This window comes from Abramis brama, assembly GCF_963993115.1.
Source record: "Abramis brama genome assembly, chromosome: 5".
Classification (NCBI taxonomy): domain Eukaryota; kingdom Metazoa; phylum Chordata; class Actinopteri; order Cypriniformes; family Leuciscidae; genus Abramis; species Abramis brama.
In genome coordinates this window covers 13,671,800-13,687,219 of record NC_139967.1, presented here as the reverse complement: position 1 = coordinate 13,687,219, position 15,420 = coordinate 13,671,800, and the positions used below count along the sequence as shown (strand labels likewise).

Here is a 15,420-nt window from a genome sequence, read left to right as displayed (position 1 = left end):
TTATGTTGGCTGAGAGTGTGTGCTAGGCACGTGCTCCAATTCCCCCAGAGGTCAAGGCAATGTTTTAACACATCATGGAGATGAATGTGTGTGTGTGATTTCAGAGAAAAAAACTGGGTCTGTTATTCTTTAGTTTGGTTCACTCTGGAGTGAAGATACATTAAAATTAACACTGGCCTAGTTATCCACTGTGACTCAACACACAGAGCTCAGTAGGATTTCTCTTTGTTTCAGTTGTTTTTCTTACACCCACTCTTCTTCCATGTCTTTGTCCTATAGAGTGTCTGTTTCATGTATGATGGAGGGGGGAAATTACGGAAACTGTGTGTTCCTGCACATTATGCGTTCAAAAACACATTTTCAGCTTTCAATATATATGGAAAATATATAGCCTATATGTTCCACTCAAATAAATATATAGAGTGAAGCATTTTCAGCATTACAAAAGATTTCAAAAAGATTTGAAATACATACTGTTCTTTTGAACTCAGTCAAAGAATAATAAAAAAAAGTTTAGATTTTTTCATGATAATATATTTTTTATTAATAATGTTGATAATAATATAATGTTTATAATGAGACTTCTGTCAAAAACATAAAAAAATCGACCTAAAACTTTTGAACAGTAGTGTGTATATTATGTTTCATATTTACAAAGAGACTACATGGAGTATTTGTAACGTTAAAAATGTAGTTGTCGCACCACAAGACTATTGAAGTAAACTGCAGGCACAAAGGTGATTAACAATGGTGTGAAATTCAAAATAAATGGTGACCAGTGACAGAACCTACAATCTAAACTGTCTCTAATACATAATTTGAACCTAAATTCTTACTGTTAAGATAGGAACCCCATGTTATGTGTCATCTATACTCAAGAATGTAGTTATCAGAAGAGATGGATGGATGTTTGTCCTCTGCTGCAGTGCGTCTTGGGATGTGGATCTGGAGCCCCTGAGGTGGAGTCGTGTCACAGTTGTTTATTCTGATAAAAGTCTATAAACGCATCTTACGCCCTGTTGCCTTATCTTTTCTCTATGGAAGAACTGCACCTCAGGCTCACATGTGGATAGAGAGAGAAAGAAAGAGCAGAAAACCCCCTGTACACACACACACATTTCTTAGTGTGCCCGTCTCGGGATGCGGTGCTCAGTCAGATGGCAGTGGAGGAGAGACCAGAGTGCATCGGACTGGGCGTCCTGCCCCTCCATAACACATCTGCTTATTGAGATCTAGCCACGGGACACCAGAGAGGAAAAGAGAGCAGCTGAATAGTGAAAGGATGTTTTCTGTGTTCTGGAGGATCCTGCTGGAGCTCTTACTGGTTTGGTGGATGTTTGAAGGGGTCATCAGGTGAGTTTTTCACAGGTGTTCCATCATTCCTCACTGGTTTCACCATCTATTAAAACACTTGTTGAGGCTTTTTGTGAAGATCCACATATAGTTTTAAAATGTCTTCAGAAGAACTCAGGTGTGTAATTGGTTAAAATGACCAGTTTCTTCCTCAGTAATTTTTTTTCCATACTTGTGTGTGTTTGTGTGCTCAGTCGTCTGTATTTGGCTTGTGTGTTCAGTTCAGAAGTCTTCATGGGTGATAGGTTTATTTTAATCCCGGGGAGCATTCTTATGTTTCCGAGTGTGTGTTTGTGTGTGTGTTTGTTGGCTTTATGTATCTGGGTCTCTGAAGTATGAGGCTGACACATAGAGACAGCTCTGTCTGAAGTCATTTCCACTGTTATTGAAATTACAGATTTATTGAAGTTCACATAATGAGATTGAACTATTATTGTCCTCTCTGGAACAAGACATTTCTTGTTCTTCACTCACCTGAGGATGCATTCGTTGTGTGTTTATTTCCATTCCCTGTACTCTGTCTGAAACGGACTTTATACTTTCACAAATCGAATTTGCCACAGTTCTGCTTACAAACAGACAGCGAAATTGAAGAGGAACTGGACCAGAAAATGTCTCTAAATATGGAATAAGATTCAAAGTGTGTGTGAGAAAGAGCTGTCTTTTCACAACTTGGACTTCCACTTAACTGTTTCTTAATAACACATTAACACCTTCAACAAACTGCAATTAGGTCCAAGGCAATAAAAATGCCAATGCTATTTAATTTTGTACTGCAGCCACACAGAGAAACAGACAGGATGTGTCCAGTGGAGGGTGGGTTTTAATAAAACATGGGGCAGATGTTCTGATGTGCTCATTTAAAGGCTTATTAAAGGCTTTAAGTTAGCAAGCAGATTTCCCTTGCCATTCACTTTTCAAATTGGCATACATTATTACCAAAGCATTCAGTCAATAATGGAACGATAATAAAGCCTTTTGGCACCAGTGAATGTTAAAATGAACAACAGAAAGAGCTCATAGAGAGTATACTTATTAAACCACACACATATACAAAGTCTGACATCACAATGGGATTCTGGTCTTTTAAAATCCCAATTAGACTGAAAAATGGAAGTTTCTGAAGAAAAAGAGGAAGAGATGAATGCAAAGCACATCAGTTGTTCAGTATAAATGGTTGAGGGAAATCTGATTCATAAGGATTTTGAAAAATGCAAAAGCAATTTCATGGTCTCAGAATTTGGACCCCACTGAAAAACAAACAGCTTTTTAATATGATGATTCTGTTGGAGGTGGGTGGAGATATGATGTGAATTAATATTATTATTATTATTATTATTTCATCTCTCTCAGGTGTGTGTTTAGTAAGGAGCTAAAATCTCCCAGCAGTAGGGTGAAGCCCATGTCACCGTCTGATTTTCTGGATAAACTAATGGGGAAAACATCTGGATATGATGCTCGGATCAGGCCCAACTTTAAAGGTACTCCACTCCAATCTACTGTAGCATAATTTAGATATTTAGATTTTTAACTTTGTTAAAGAATGTTAGTGAATATGGTGATTTTATTTACTGTATATAAAAGCAATTGTAGACCATACTAAACAAAATCTCACTCGCTGTACATTTTACCGACACACCACCAAAGCAATAGCTTAGTGTTGAATCTCCATTGGACTATTTTGTTCTTCCCTTCTGCTGAATCTTGCTGATGGACAGACACATTAGGCCGTAAGGACTTTAGGAGTCAGTCTACCACGGTCTTTCTCGTCACTCACTCTCTCTTCTTTCAATTCCTTTCAATGATAGCCTGGTCATTTTTAAACACCACATAAGGCACCACAGAAGTAAGTAAAACTGCTGTTGCAGCTTAATCTCTTGTACATAGATTGTTTTGGCAGGAAAATTTGATGTGGTCAGCAAAGAATATATTTACATTCTCTCTGAGCCTTGCATGTGAAAAAGTGCTGTAGCCCGAAAACACAGAGCAACATAAGATCTCATTAAACTATGTGCCCCCCAACCCCCCAACCCCCCAACCCCTGGGTTCTCTGGTCTATTTTTTCCCTTCCCCACCTCACACAGACTCCCAGTGACCATTCAACCAGAGAAACCCACAGGCGAAAACCGACAGAATACGAGACTTTCAGCCCCAGTCGATGAGAATGATTTCAGAAACATGCAGGATACGGCTGTCAGCTCACGCTAGATTTCTCTCCGTAAAAAGTGTCACAACAGCTTCTGTGAGGATTTGTGAGGGCCAGTTTCTCCGTTGGCATGAGGGCCATTTAGTTTGCCATGCTGTCCACTCGAGTGCATGTTAACCCACAGACCTAAATAAGTCTCTTCCCTTCCTTATCTTGCTTATGTTTTTAAAACTGGAATTAATTTTTTTATTTATGCTTTTTCTTTCCTCTTTCCTCTTTTTTTCTCATGATCTCTCTCTTGCATTCTATCTGTGGGCGTCTCTGAGCTCGTGTATATTTCATATCTGTTCTACATCTCAGAGATGTGGCTGTCAGCGTGTGTGGGGGGGAATGTCCCCTCTGATAAGCTATATATATCGCTAATGTCATGAACGTTAAATCAATAAATAAAATGCTGCAATCAAATATTTACAGAGCAACCGAGTGCTAATTAAACATATCAGCTAAATCAGCACAGCCAGCCGTATTGTTCATGAATGAGGCATTTTGCAGTTGCCTGGTTCGCTATGGGTTTTCATGTTCATGAAAATGCTTCATCACTTGTAAATTGATTTAACAGTCTTAGACAACCTCTTCAGTATTTTGTCTGTTGCTATTTGCTGCATGAGGATTTCTTTTTATTCAAGACACTGAAGCTGACAGAGCGGGTCAATTCTGCTTGAATTATTTATCTAATCTAACATGTTAAAATGGTTGACACAGATGTTGAGTTTTCAATATTTTTTGAAAATGCCCTTCATTCCCTTTTCGGCCACGATGGGAATGAATCACATCTTTAGTCTTTAGTTATTCCCGCTTAAAAAAAAAGAAAAAAAAAAAGGTTTATACCAGCTTAAGATTATTTGTTAATTATGATCTGGTTTGCTGGATTTAGTCAGTCTGGCTGACCAGTAAAACACAAGGCTGAACAGGTAGACCACTGTAAAGTTTTGAGAGAGATGCTTATGGTTCTTACGATGTTCTCTTTTTTCTTTTCAGGTCCTCCTGTAAATGTCACCTGCAACATTTTTATCAACAGCTTTGGTTCCATCACAGAGACCACCATGGTACACACACACACACACACGCACACACACACACACACACACACACACGCATGTCTGGTTTACTATCTTTGTGGGGACTCTCCATAGACTTAATGGTTTTTATACTGTACAAACTGTATATTCTATCTCCTTATACTAACCCTACCCCTAAACCCATCACAGAAAACCTTCTGCATTTTTACATTTCCAAAAAAACTCATTCTGTATGATTTATAAGCTTGTGTACCCATGGGGACCTCTATTTAGGTCCCCACTGTGACACGAGTCCCCATGAGTCTGTGTGCATTCAGGTTGAAGTCGGGATAGAAAAACATGAACACACACACACGCATATATATATATATATATATATATATATATATATATAGTGTATGGAATAAGATAGATAGATAGATAGATAGATAGATAGATAGATAGATAGATAGATAGATAGATAGTATTTCAATATTTATGTATTTTACTCAGCTGCTTTGCCATCTGATAAATTTCTAAATACTAACTTGTCAGGATTATCGGCTGAACGTTTTTCTACGGCAGCAGTGGAATGATCCACGGCTGGCTTATAAAGAGTATCCAGATGATTCCCTGGATCTGGATCCATCCATGCTGGACTCCATCTGGAAGCCGGACTTGTTCTTCGCCAATGAGAAAGGCGCCAACTTTCATGAGGTCACCACGGACAACAAGCTGCTGAGGATTTTCCAGAATGGAAATGTGCTGTATAGCATCAGGTGCGATATCACCCCCTATAGGTATCATAAATAATTCCAAACTATTACGTGAAATATAATCAGAAATGTCTCTCTCTCTGTCTCTCTCAGACTCACTCTGATTCTGTCGTGTCCTATGGATCTGAAGAATTTTCCAATGGACATACAGATTTGTACTATGCAGTTAGAGAGCTGTAAGACTCAGGATCATCAACTAATCTAATTTTTATCTCTTTTCTCTTTTATATGCCCATTATTCTCTTCCTCTCTCTCTCTCTCTAGTTGGCTACACTATGAATGATCTGATATTTCAGTGGTTGGATGAAGGCCCAGTGCAAGTGGCTGATGACCTTATGCTGCCCCAGTTTGTCCTGAAAGAGGAGAAAGACCTGGGATACTGTACAAAACACTACAACACTGGTACAGCACTAAATACCGCAGTAAAGCTTCAACTGAAATACAGCACTATTGTGCACTGTGATGTACAGCACAATGCTATTGCAATTCCACCATAATTATTTTTTTCATTTTCATATAAGTAGTTAAACATTTCAAAAGTGCTTAGATAATAAATGTTATGAGGAATAATAATGGCAAATAGGTTTTTAGAAGTATTAATTGATGCTTGTCCGTACAAAACCTTTCACTATGATAGATTGTTGCTATGCAGTTGCTAAGATTTTCTAAATGTGTTCTTACAATGTTGCTATGGTGTTTTGAGTGGTTGCCAGGGAGTTGCTATGCGTTTGCTGAGGTGTTCTCAGTGGTTGTTATAACATTACACTGCTGAAAGGGTGTTCAGGGTGGTTGCTAGGGGGTTGCTATGTGTTTGGTTAGTATAAGAAACTGTAAATTAGGCTCATTTATTTTTTCTGTCTAACATGAGTGCATGTTTTACCCAGGTAAGTTCACTTGTATAGAGGTGAAGTTTCATCTGGAGAGGCAGATGGGTTATTACCTGATCCAGATGTACATTCCCAGCCTCTTAACTGTTATCCTGTCGTGGGTCTCCTTCTGGATCAACATGGACGCTGCACCGGCCCGAGTTGGGCTGGGCATCACTACAGTTCTCACCATGACAACACAGAGCTCTGGATCCAGAGCATCACTGCCTAAGGTGGGAAAGAATCTACTTTATCCATCCATGCATTCATCTACTATCAGTCATTACTTACTCAATCTAATGTTATCCCAAACCTGAATGACTTGTTAAAACTAGAGATATATTGATGTATCAGCCATCGATATATTCATCTGCCGATTTTCGATCAGTTTAAAACCATCTGCATATAGCATGAAAAGGCAGATATAAAAACCGATGGTTTATTAATTTAACTGTGTGAAGGCACTGAGTTGTATGATGTCTGTTGCATTATCCTGGGTAAAATAATTAAAGGCCCACTGAAGTGCCTTGAAACATGCAGCATTATTCAGTGTGTTGACGTAATTTCCACTAAAACAGGAAGACAGGACGGTCATGGGACATATCAAACAGCTCCTCCCCTTTTTTTAAATAGCCAATAGCGTTTAGTTTATATCAGAATCTCGGCCAGAGCCGTTGAGCTCGGTATAGCCGCAGTTTGCTCCTAAGCTCTAACCAACCCGTTTCTCCTCTTAATCTCCTCCATATCGCTTTAAAATACAGCATTCTGTGCAGATTTCAAATGGGTCTGTTACATTTTGGGGTATGTGCCACATACAATCCTCTCTGTGCTATCTTTTCTCTGGACCGGACCAGTATGTGTGCACACTGCAGCGGTTTGCGTGACACTAATGTGAAACTTCATTCGCCCCAATGGAAAGCATATTTACCCTGTCCGTATCGTTCCCTATCCCCCATCAAGTGCACTATGTGCCATTCACCATGTAGAAAATAGTAATTGTGTGAACAAGTGACCAATTTTAGCAGCAGCTTCAGTGTCCTAGATCCTAGAGAGCATTTGATTAGACAGAAAATCTGATGAGCTGAAGTGCAGAGTGATGTCATCAATATCATTGATCCATATTGACAGAAGTGAGAGACTGAAAGTTTTGAATGCTTATACCTTCTAAATGCGAATTTTGTCATTGTTTTGGAGCACACTATAGCTTATAGATAACACATGTCCTAACCAGACGCAATGCGATAAGATTCCAGCGACAAATAATTTGACTGTCCACACCAGACGCGATGCAACTCAATGTAGTTAATCAAAAATCACAGCCAATCAGAAGAGCGTGAGTGAATGGCCTGTCTCGGCAAAGTCCAGGTGTCGTGCCGAATTTCTACCCCCGCCAAATTATTACCCCCTAGTATTGGTAGGTTTAGATTAGTTGTGGTGGAGGGGTTAGGATTAGGGGAGGGGTTAGGATTAGGGGAGGGGTTAGGATTAGGCAATCAGGTACTGACTTCAACGAGGGGGGTAATAATTTGGCAGGGAGTCGAAATTCGGCACAACACCGGCACTCTCAACTAAATGGATAAGTACATAATCAAATTCATGAATATTACACCATTTTAACACTATTAAAAATACATACTGAGTTATTGAAACAATCGTTGTCATAGAATACACTTGTCTGTTAACAATGAGTTGACAGTTTGAACGTTCTTGTTCACTTTTATTTATTTAGAAGATCTGAGGTGAATTGTTGCTTTCAGTAAGACTATAAAAGACACACAAAATGATATGCAAACACACACATACGCTTTTAACATTAAATAAAGCACATAAACAGTAGCACTAGCCTACCTGAGATTAGCATACTTTCTGTTCTCTGCGACGTCACAGAAATAGGAACCGTTTCTAAAATAGAAATGTCGCCGTCGCGGCTGGTTAGGACAAAAACTTTAATTAACATGAAAAATATACCTTTTATCGAGTGTTGTGGCATCGCATCACGTCTGGTTAGGACAAGGTGGAACAGTAAGGAATTTAAGCACTTGCTAAAACAAAATTAAATCTGTACAAAATATAGCTGGGCTCGGCAATAAGGACTGCCGGGGCCAGCGTGAATGACACTCGGGACAATTGGCTGAACTGTCACTGTCCCGATCAGGCCAGTGTTGCATCTTCACGAAAGTTTGTCCATTGCATATGTTATTAAGCCTTGCGAATTTAAATATTCAAGCGCAAGAAGACGTGAAAGAGATCTCAGTTCTACTCACTGTTTTAGCACACATCCAAAGCACACGTCCGGAAAGCCTCGATTTGAATTCTCTTTTACTTTTAATTCACACCAAAATGCATATCAAAATGCCCGTCTTGGCAAATATCTTTGTAAACATAGTCGGCTATGCCTTAAATGAATGTAAACAGTTGAGAAATAAAATGCTTGTGTACCAGTAGGCTATATTGGATCCATGAAGCTCTTACAGTGACAGCAGCAGAATATTCCTGTTGCGCTGCTGTTTTAATGTTAATCAAACAACAACAAAATAATCGCTCACTACTCTCGACTAAATAACTTTTGTAACTTTAATAAGGATTAATGTATATTTAATTTGTACACTGAAGAATATGTTTCACATTTGATTATTTTATTTCTGTACCTGAAAACTTTGACCTAGCCTACAGTATACTGAAAAGCACTGTTTATTTCATATGTATCTTTGTTCTGTTGTATTTATGTTGGCTTGTTGAATGTTAAATGGATCCAATCCATGTTCACTAGAAATTATTTTATGATGCAGCAATTATAGCTTGCATACCTTAATGCATGCGGTTTTTTGAACTTTGCTAATTTAAAACACAATCAAAACACTAATCTATTTTAATGACAAAAGTTCAAATATGCGAGCAAGTGTTAGTTGTTTGTTAAAATCAGTATCGGTATCAGCCAAAAAAAAAAAAAAATCCTATCTGTGCAGTGTGCATCCCAGTGTGATGTTTATCAACAGCATTTGACAGATTCGTAATGTCTGTTGAATCCAGAATATTCCTTTAACATAGACTGTTTGCATTAACTACGCTGTGTGTGCAAATGTACAGGTGTCCTATGTGAAAGCCATTGACATCTGGATGGCAGTGTGCTTGCTGTTTGTCTTTGCTGCTTTGCTGGAGTATGCAGCAGTTAACTTTGTATCTCGGCAACACAAAGAATTCTTCAAACTGCGGAGAAAACTACGGGAGGAACAACGCTACAGAGCTGTGAGTGGCAGTCAGAAACTCTCCTCTGTTGTACACGCGCGACATGTATTTAGTGCCCTTAAGATACTGTACAACCACTGTGTCCATTTGATGTTTCATGAGCAGCCGACTGGCCCCCTCCAGAGCAGAGAGGGAAGGTCAGTGATGGCATAAAAAGTATGTCATGAATATTGCACAGTCATACTATTATTTCCACTTAAAAATATGGGACAACATGAATGGGAAGAAAGTGAAAGAAGTGCAGGATTTTAAATGTGGAGAATGTCCCAGTGATGCCGAATAAGAAATGCTTATATTAGCTGAACTGATCAATTAAACATCATTTCTCTTTTAAAGTTGAAATGTGTAATTTCTGGGCTATCAGCTCCACCAAATGGAATTGCTAAAATAATAATTTGTATTCAAACAGTTTTTCTGAATTTGAATCTACTATTGGTTGGTGAGACAGATAATCCCGCCCCAAGCTCACGCCATTGGTTGATCCATTGTTGTTGGGTCAAGCTCAAATAAACAAAGCAGTATTTTAATAGCACCAAAGACAGAGCAAGTGTTTACCATGTTTTAAATACAAATGGCTTTCTTATAGTTTCTAAATATTAAGCTGTCACATATATTAAGAAGACAGTATTTTAACATTGAAAATGTTCTTCATTTTTAAGATCTAAAAATGTATTTTGTTATACTCAATGACAATGGCTATAAAGGTAAATCTCATAAATCCTGTCAAGAACATGTGTTGTATGTTTTTTTTAAAAAGTGAAATTAATATATAATTTGTTTTTTTTAAATATGTGAAATATGTGAAATGAGTGAAAACAAACAAACCCTTAAGAAAAACGTCCAGATGCATTACGCTAATGAGAATGGGGTGGGGGGTAATTGTACTTTTAATGGGAAATCTCGCAATGCACTTTTAATGGTCCTAAAAATGGGCTTCATTTTCTTTATGTTACATATAATTTGTCTTTTGATTTTTGAGGTGTATTATGACCCAGACATGCCCTTTGTCTGCCTGGAATAGGAGGCTATTCCCAGACTCCTCTCAGGAGTTTTAGTCTGCAAAGATTGCAGTTATTTCCTTTTCTGTGTTACTCTGCTCTTTACCAGCTAGTTGAGAGAACACCGTGGCTTTCTTTTGGACACAGCAGACACTGTCCTGCTACAAAGAGCAGAGAGAATAAATATTACACTATCCTGTCCTTTTCCATTCCTCCTCCATATTCCCTCTATCGCCCTGCAGGGCAGGTTGTGTGTGTGTGTGACCCAGTGGGTGAGTTGGTGGCGCTGTGCCCCCTCATTTGCCTTAGGGATGCTGTTAGGCATATAACATGCAAACAAGCTTACACACTACTGCACTCAAGCTTTTAGTCATAATGCACATATAAAAACACACACCATTGTGAATGTGGTGTTAGCCACATACATACTAGAACACACATACACACACACACAGTCTGGCTGTTTGGTCACAGCAGCACGGTGCAATAGGCTGTCTAATCTTATGTGCGCCAAGTCACCCAAAGCAGCGACCTGAACACAACATGATTCAACACAAATGCAACAAACTGACTGGAACTCATACTCAAAAAAGCATTCTTTCCCAAAGGAACAAATTCACTGTCATTGTTGATCTCTCTCTCACACACAGAAATACATTGAAGATATCACCAAGAATAAATAACCTCCTGGAAAAGAAAAGAGAAAACTTAAGGAAAGCCAAAGCAAGCTGACACAAAAAAGAGAAAAAGCCAAAGAAAATTGCTGCAACTGACAAAACATATTTAGACTAAAAAACTAATAGAAAATGCATGTATCTTAGAGAGTAAATGCCTTGTTTAAAACACTAAATGGTTCAGAGTGGAATGCTCCCTGGCTTAGTTACGTCTTGACAAATTAAAGATACAGCTGTAGAAATGTTCATGCCCACCAGAGATTTTTAAGGTACATTGTGACCCTGTTTCATTTCTCTAATGCATGGTCAGGAGCAAGCCAGGGAGGTCTGTTGAAGAAGTGGAGAGAATATTTTATTGTTTGAATAAATTATGAATCCATCTTTTAAATGTGTCTTTGTATTGTCTTCAGGCCTCTGGTCAGGCTGGAGGAGCAGAGACGAAAAACAAAAGCAACAACATCACAGGGAGCACACCAAGCAAAAGCGCACAACGCAAATGCAGTGCCTGCGCACGGGTATATATGCATCCACAAACTGTGTATTTACTTATAAACACGCTTCACTATTGAATACTTGATTCTGATTGGTCAGTTGTTACATTGAGCTGTCCAATATCTTTCAGTAATGACCATGATTGATGGCAACGTAATGGTGCTACTTTCATGTCTCCCATACTCTGCTGTCTTTCCCGTTTCATAAAAATGGAAGTTCTGAAATAACAAAGAGGATTTGAAAAAAAAAAAAGAGAAAAAAAATTGACTTGAATGTTTACTGCCCCTCATGTATTCACACACTTTCATATACATACTACAGTTTTGTGACAGCAAGATTTAGTTTTTAAAGAAAGGAATGCTTTTATTCAGCAAGATATATTAAATTGATCAAAAGACAGTAAATACATTTATAATGTTACAAAAAGATTTCTATTTAAAAAAAAAAGTATATTCATTAAAATCCTGAAAACAAATGTATCACAGTTTCCACAAAAATATTAAGCGGTACAGTTAATCAACATTGATAATAATAAGAAATATTTCTTGAGCACCAGATCAGATTATAAGAATGATTTCTGAAGGATCATGTGACACTGAAGACTGGAGGAATGATGCTGAAAATGCAGCGTTGCTATCTCTGGAATAATGCAATTAAAAATGTATCAAAACAGAAAACTGTCATTTTAAATTGTAAAATTTTTACAGTATTACTGTTTTTATTGTAATTTTGATCAAACAAATGATGCCTTGGTGAGTTTATAAAAAACATAATTTTACAATCAAAAACCATGATTTATTTTTATTTATTTATGTTTTTCTTCAGGAAGAGCAGTTAGCCTCACAGAATCAGGACCTGTACTTCACGGGATACGAGATGGACACCTGTCTGTCTGGGGACGGGCCTCTCTCTGAGGCTGCTGCCATGTTTGCGGGCCTGCCGCCGGGCCACATTCTGTTTGACATCCGCCGGCGCTTCGTGGAACGAGCTAAACGGATCGACACCATCTCACGAGCCGCCTTCCCCCTCAGCTTCCTTGTTTTCAATGTACTCTACTGGTTCACGTACAAAGTGCTTAGAAATGAGGACATTATCCCTGTTCTGCGACCCTGACTGCCTTTACGACTTACGAACTTCCCAGTTTCCCATTTTGTGAGCCAGTTAAAATCCAGTGTGAGGATGAGATCCTGTATCAAGGACATTGAAAATCCACACGTTCTCTCTGCATGAGTGAGCTACAGTATATGCATGTGTCTGTGAACACAAAGAGCTGAATAAACCTTTAGTTTATATGCAGAATGACTCTCAGATGCAAGTCTTTTTTATTTTCATTGAGCACAATTTGTCTGTTAAAAATAAATGCTATAAATGAATTCTTCCTCATGGCTGTTGTCATTGCATAGACCTTAATGCTGCTTCATGGATTAAAAATAACTATCGGCAAATAAGCACCAATTCAAGAGACCATATTTTCAGTGCAAAGGAAAGCATAAATTGTCTAAAACAACAACATGTTTATTAGATCCTATACCAACTAAACTACTGAAAGAAGTGTTACCTGTAGTGGAAGAGCCTCTCCTCAATATTATTAACTCATCTTTATCTTTAGGTCATGTTCCAAGAACATTTTAAACTGGCAGTTATAAAACCTCTCATTAAGAAACCACAATTAGATCATAATAATCTAGCAAATTATAGACCCATTTCAAATCTTCCATTTATGTCTAAAATACTAGAAAAAGTTGTGTCCGCTCAACTGGGCTCTTTGTTGCAAGAAAATTATATCTATGAAAAGTTTCAGTCTGGATTCAGGCCGCATCATAGCACTGAAACTGCGCTCGTTAAAATCACAAATGATTTACTTTTAGCTTCTGACCAAGGCTGTTTCTCAATACTAGTTTTACTTGATCTAAGTGCTGCGTTCGATACTATAGATCACACAATACTCTTAGATCGACTACAAAATCTGTGTTGGGCCCTCTATTATTCTCAATATATATGATGCCACTTGGAAATATTATAAGGAAACATGGAATTAGTTTCCATTGTTATGCTGATGACACTCAAATATATATTTCATCACGGCCGGATGAAAACGCTAAATTATCCAAATTGACAGAGTGCGTTAAAGATATAAAAAAAATAGGATGACGCGTTATTTTCTTTTACTAAATCCAGACAAGACAGAGGTAATACTTATCGGTTCAAAAAACCGCCCACAGAACCTCTCACAATACAATTTTAACATCGTAGGATGTCCTGTTACTTTATCCTCTACAGTAAAAGACCTGGGTGTTATACTCGATTGTAACCTGTCTTTTGAAAATCATATTTCGTATGTTACAAAAACAGCCTTTTTCCACCTTAGAAACATTGATAAGCTACGTAATATGCTATCAGTTTCTGATGCAGAAAAGTTAGTTCATGCATTCATGACCTCGAGACTAGATTACTGCAATGCTTTATTAGCCGGTTGTCCTGCATCCTCAATAAACAAGCTACAGTTAGTTCAAAATGCAGCTGCTAGAGTTCTTACTAGATCAAGAAAATATGATCATATAACACCGATTTTATCATCACTACATTGGTTACCTATAAAGTTCCGTATTAATTACAAGGTATTGCTACTGACTTATAAAGCCCTAAACGGCTTAGCTCCAGTCTATTTAACGGATCTTCTATCACCCTATAATCCATCGCGCTCTTTAAGATCAATAAATTCAAGGCTTTTGGTCATACCTAGGATATCCAGATCAACCAAAGGAGGGAGAGCATTTTCACATTTGGCTCCGAAACTCTGGAATAGTCTTCCTGATACTGTTCGTTGCTCGGACTCGCTCTCCCAGTTTAAAACTAGATTAAAGACGCATCTTTTCAGCCAGGCATTCATATAATATTGTTAATCTTACAGTTCAAACTACAATCCGGCCTCTAGTTCATAAATGCCAGAGGAGAACTGACCCCGACTGAGCCTGGGTTCTCCCAAGGTTTTTTTTTCTCCATTAGGTCACCTGATGGAGTTTTAGGACACCATTAGGTCACCTGATGGAGTTTTAGGACACCATTAGGTCACTTGGAGTTTTTTCGGTTCCTTGCCACTGTTGCCTTTGGCTTGCTCAGTTGGGGATATTTTGGGGATATTTAATTTTATTCTATCAATCAATAAATTCCACTAGAAACAAACCTTGTTGTATTATTTTAATTTAATACTGTGAAGCTGCTTTGATACAATCTGTATTGTGAAAAGAGCTATACAAATACACTTGATTTGATAAGTTTGATTGTGGTCATATCAAGTGGTGGCAATCACAAGGAGGTCACGAGGAAAGGTTTGTTTGGTATCCATTTTTTAGTCATGCATGTACAGATATCTACATAAAGCACCAAAAATCTCAATACGGGCTTTCATTTTATTGACGGCATCAACTTGGCTATAAAAACAGACAATGTAATGGTAAATTTTTACTCGGCTCAGGCTTAAATTTTTTACGGTCGATCTAACAATGTGCCTGTACTTACTAGAGAAAAAAGACCAGACAATGAATGCCTCAAGACAATTTTTCCTCTAGCTGTTGAAGTGTTACAATTTCTAACATTCATTTATCGTGTGGCATGTCCCCTCCTTCCGCCTCCAACTACACAAACTGAGTGAGAGTCTGAGACACATAACAGATCTGCTGTTAGAGTAACACTTTTGTAAGCATTTATGGAAGCAAAGCTGCCTTTTTGTTCCCCTATGGTGCACTTAGTGTGGGACTTGATTTGAAAACGAAATTTGATACTGATGTTGAATGAAAGGCAAAAGTCAGCA

General features: G+C 38.1%; 1 protein-coding gene across 1 annotated transcript; it reads left to right on the top strand.

The window, feature by feature from the left end:
• The first annotated feature begins 1,155 nt into the window (after positions 1-1,155).
• Positions 1,156-12,908, top strand: glra4b (glycine receptor, alpha 4b). Its single transcript, XM_084114038.1, has 10 exons — positions 1,156-1,353; positions 2,707-2,834; positions 4,538-4,605; positions 5,113-5,336; positions 5,427-5,509; positions 5,598-5,735; positions 6,218-6,432; positions 9,287-9,445; positions 11,528-11,632; positions 12,435-12,908. Exons 1-10 carry the CDS (start codon positions 1,283-1,285, stop codon positions 12,720-12,722), a joined length of 1,479 nt encoding a protein of 492 aa, XP_083970164.1. The 5' UTR covers positions 1,156-1,282; the 3' UTR covers positions 12,723-12,908.
• Positions 12,909-15,420: the final 2,512 nt, after the last annotated feature.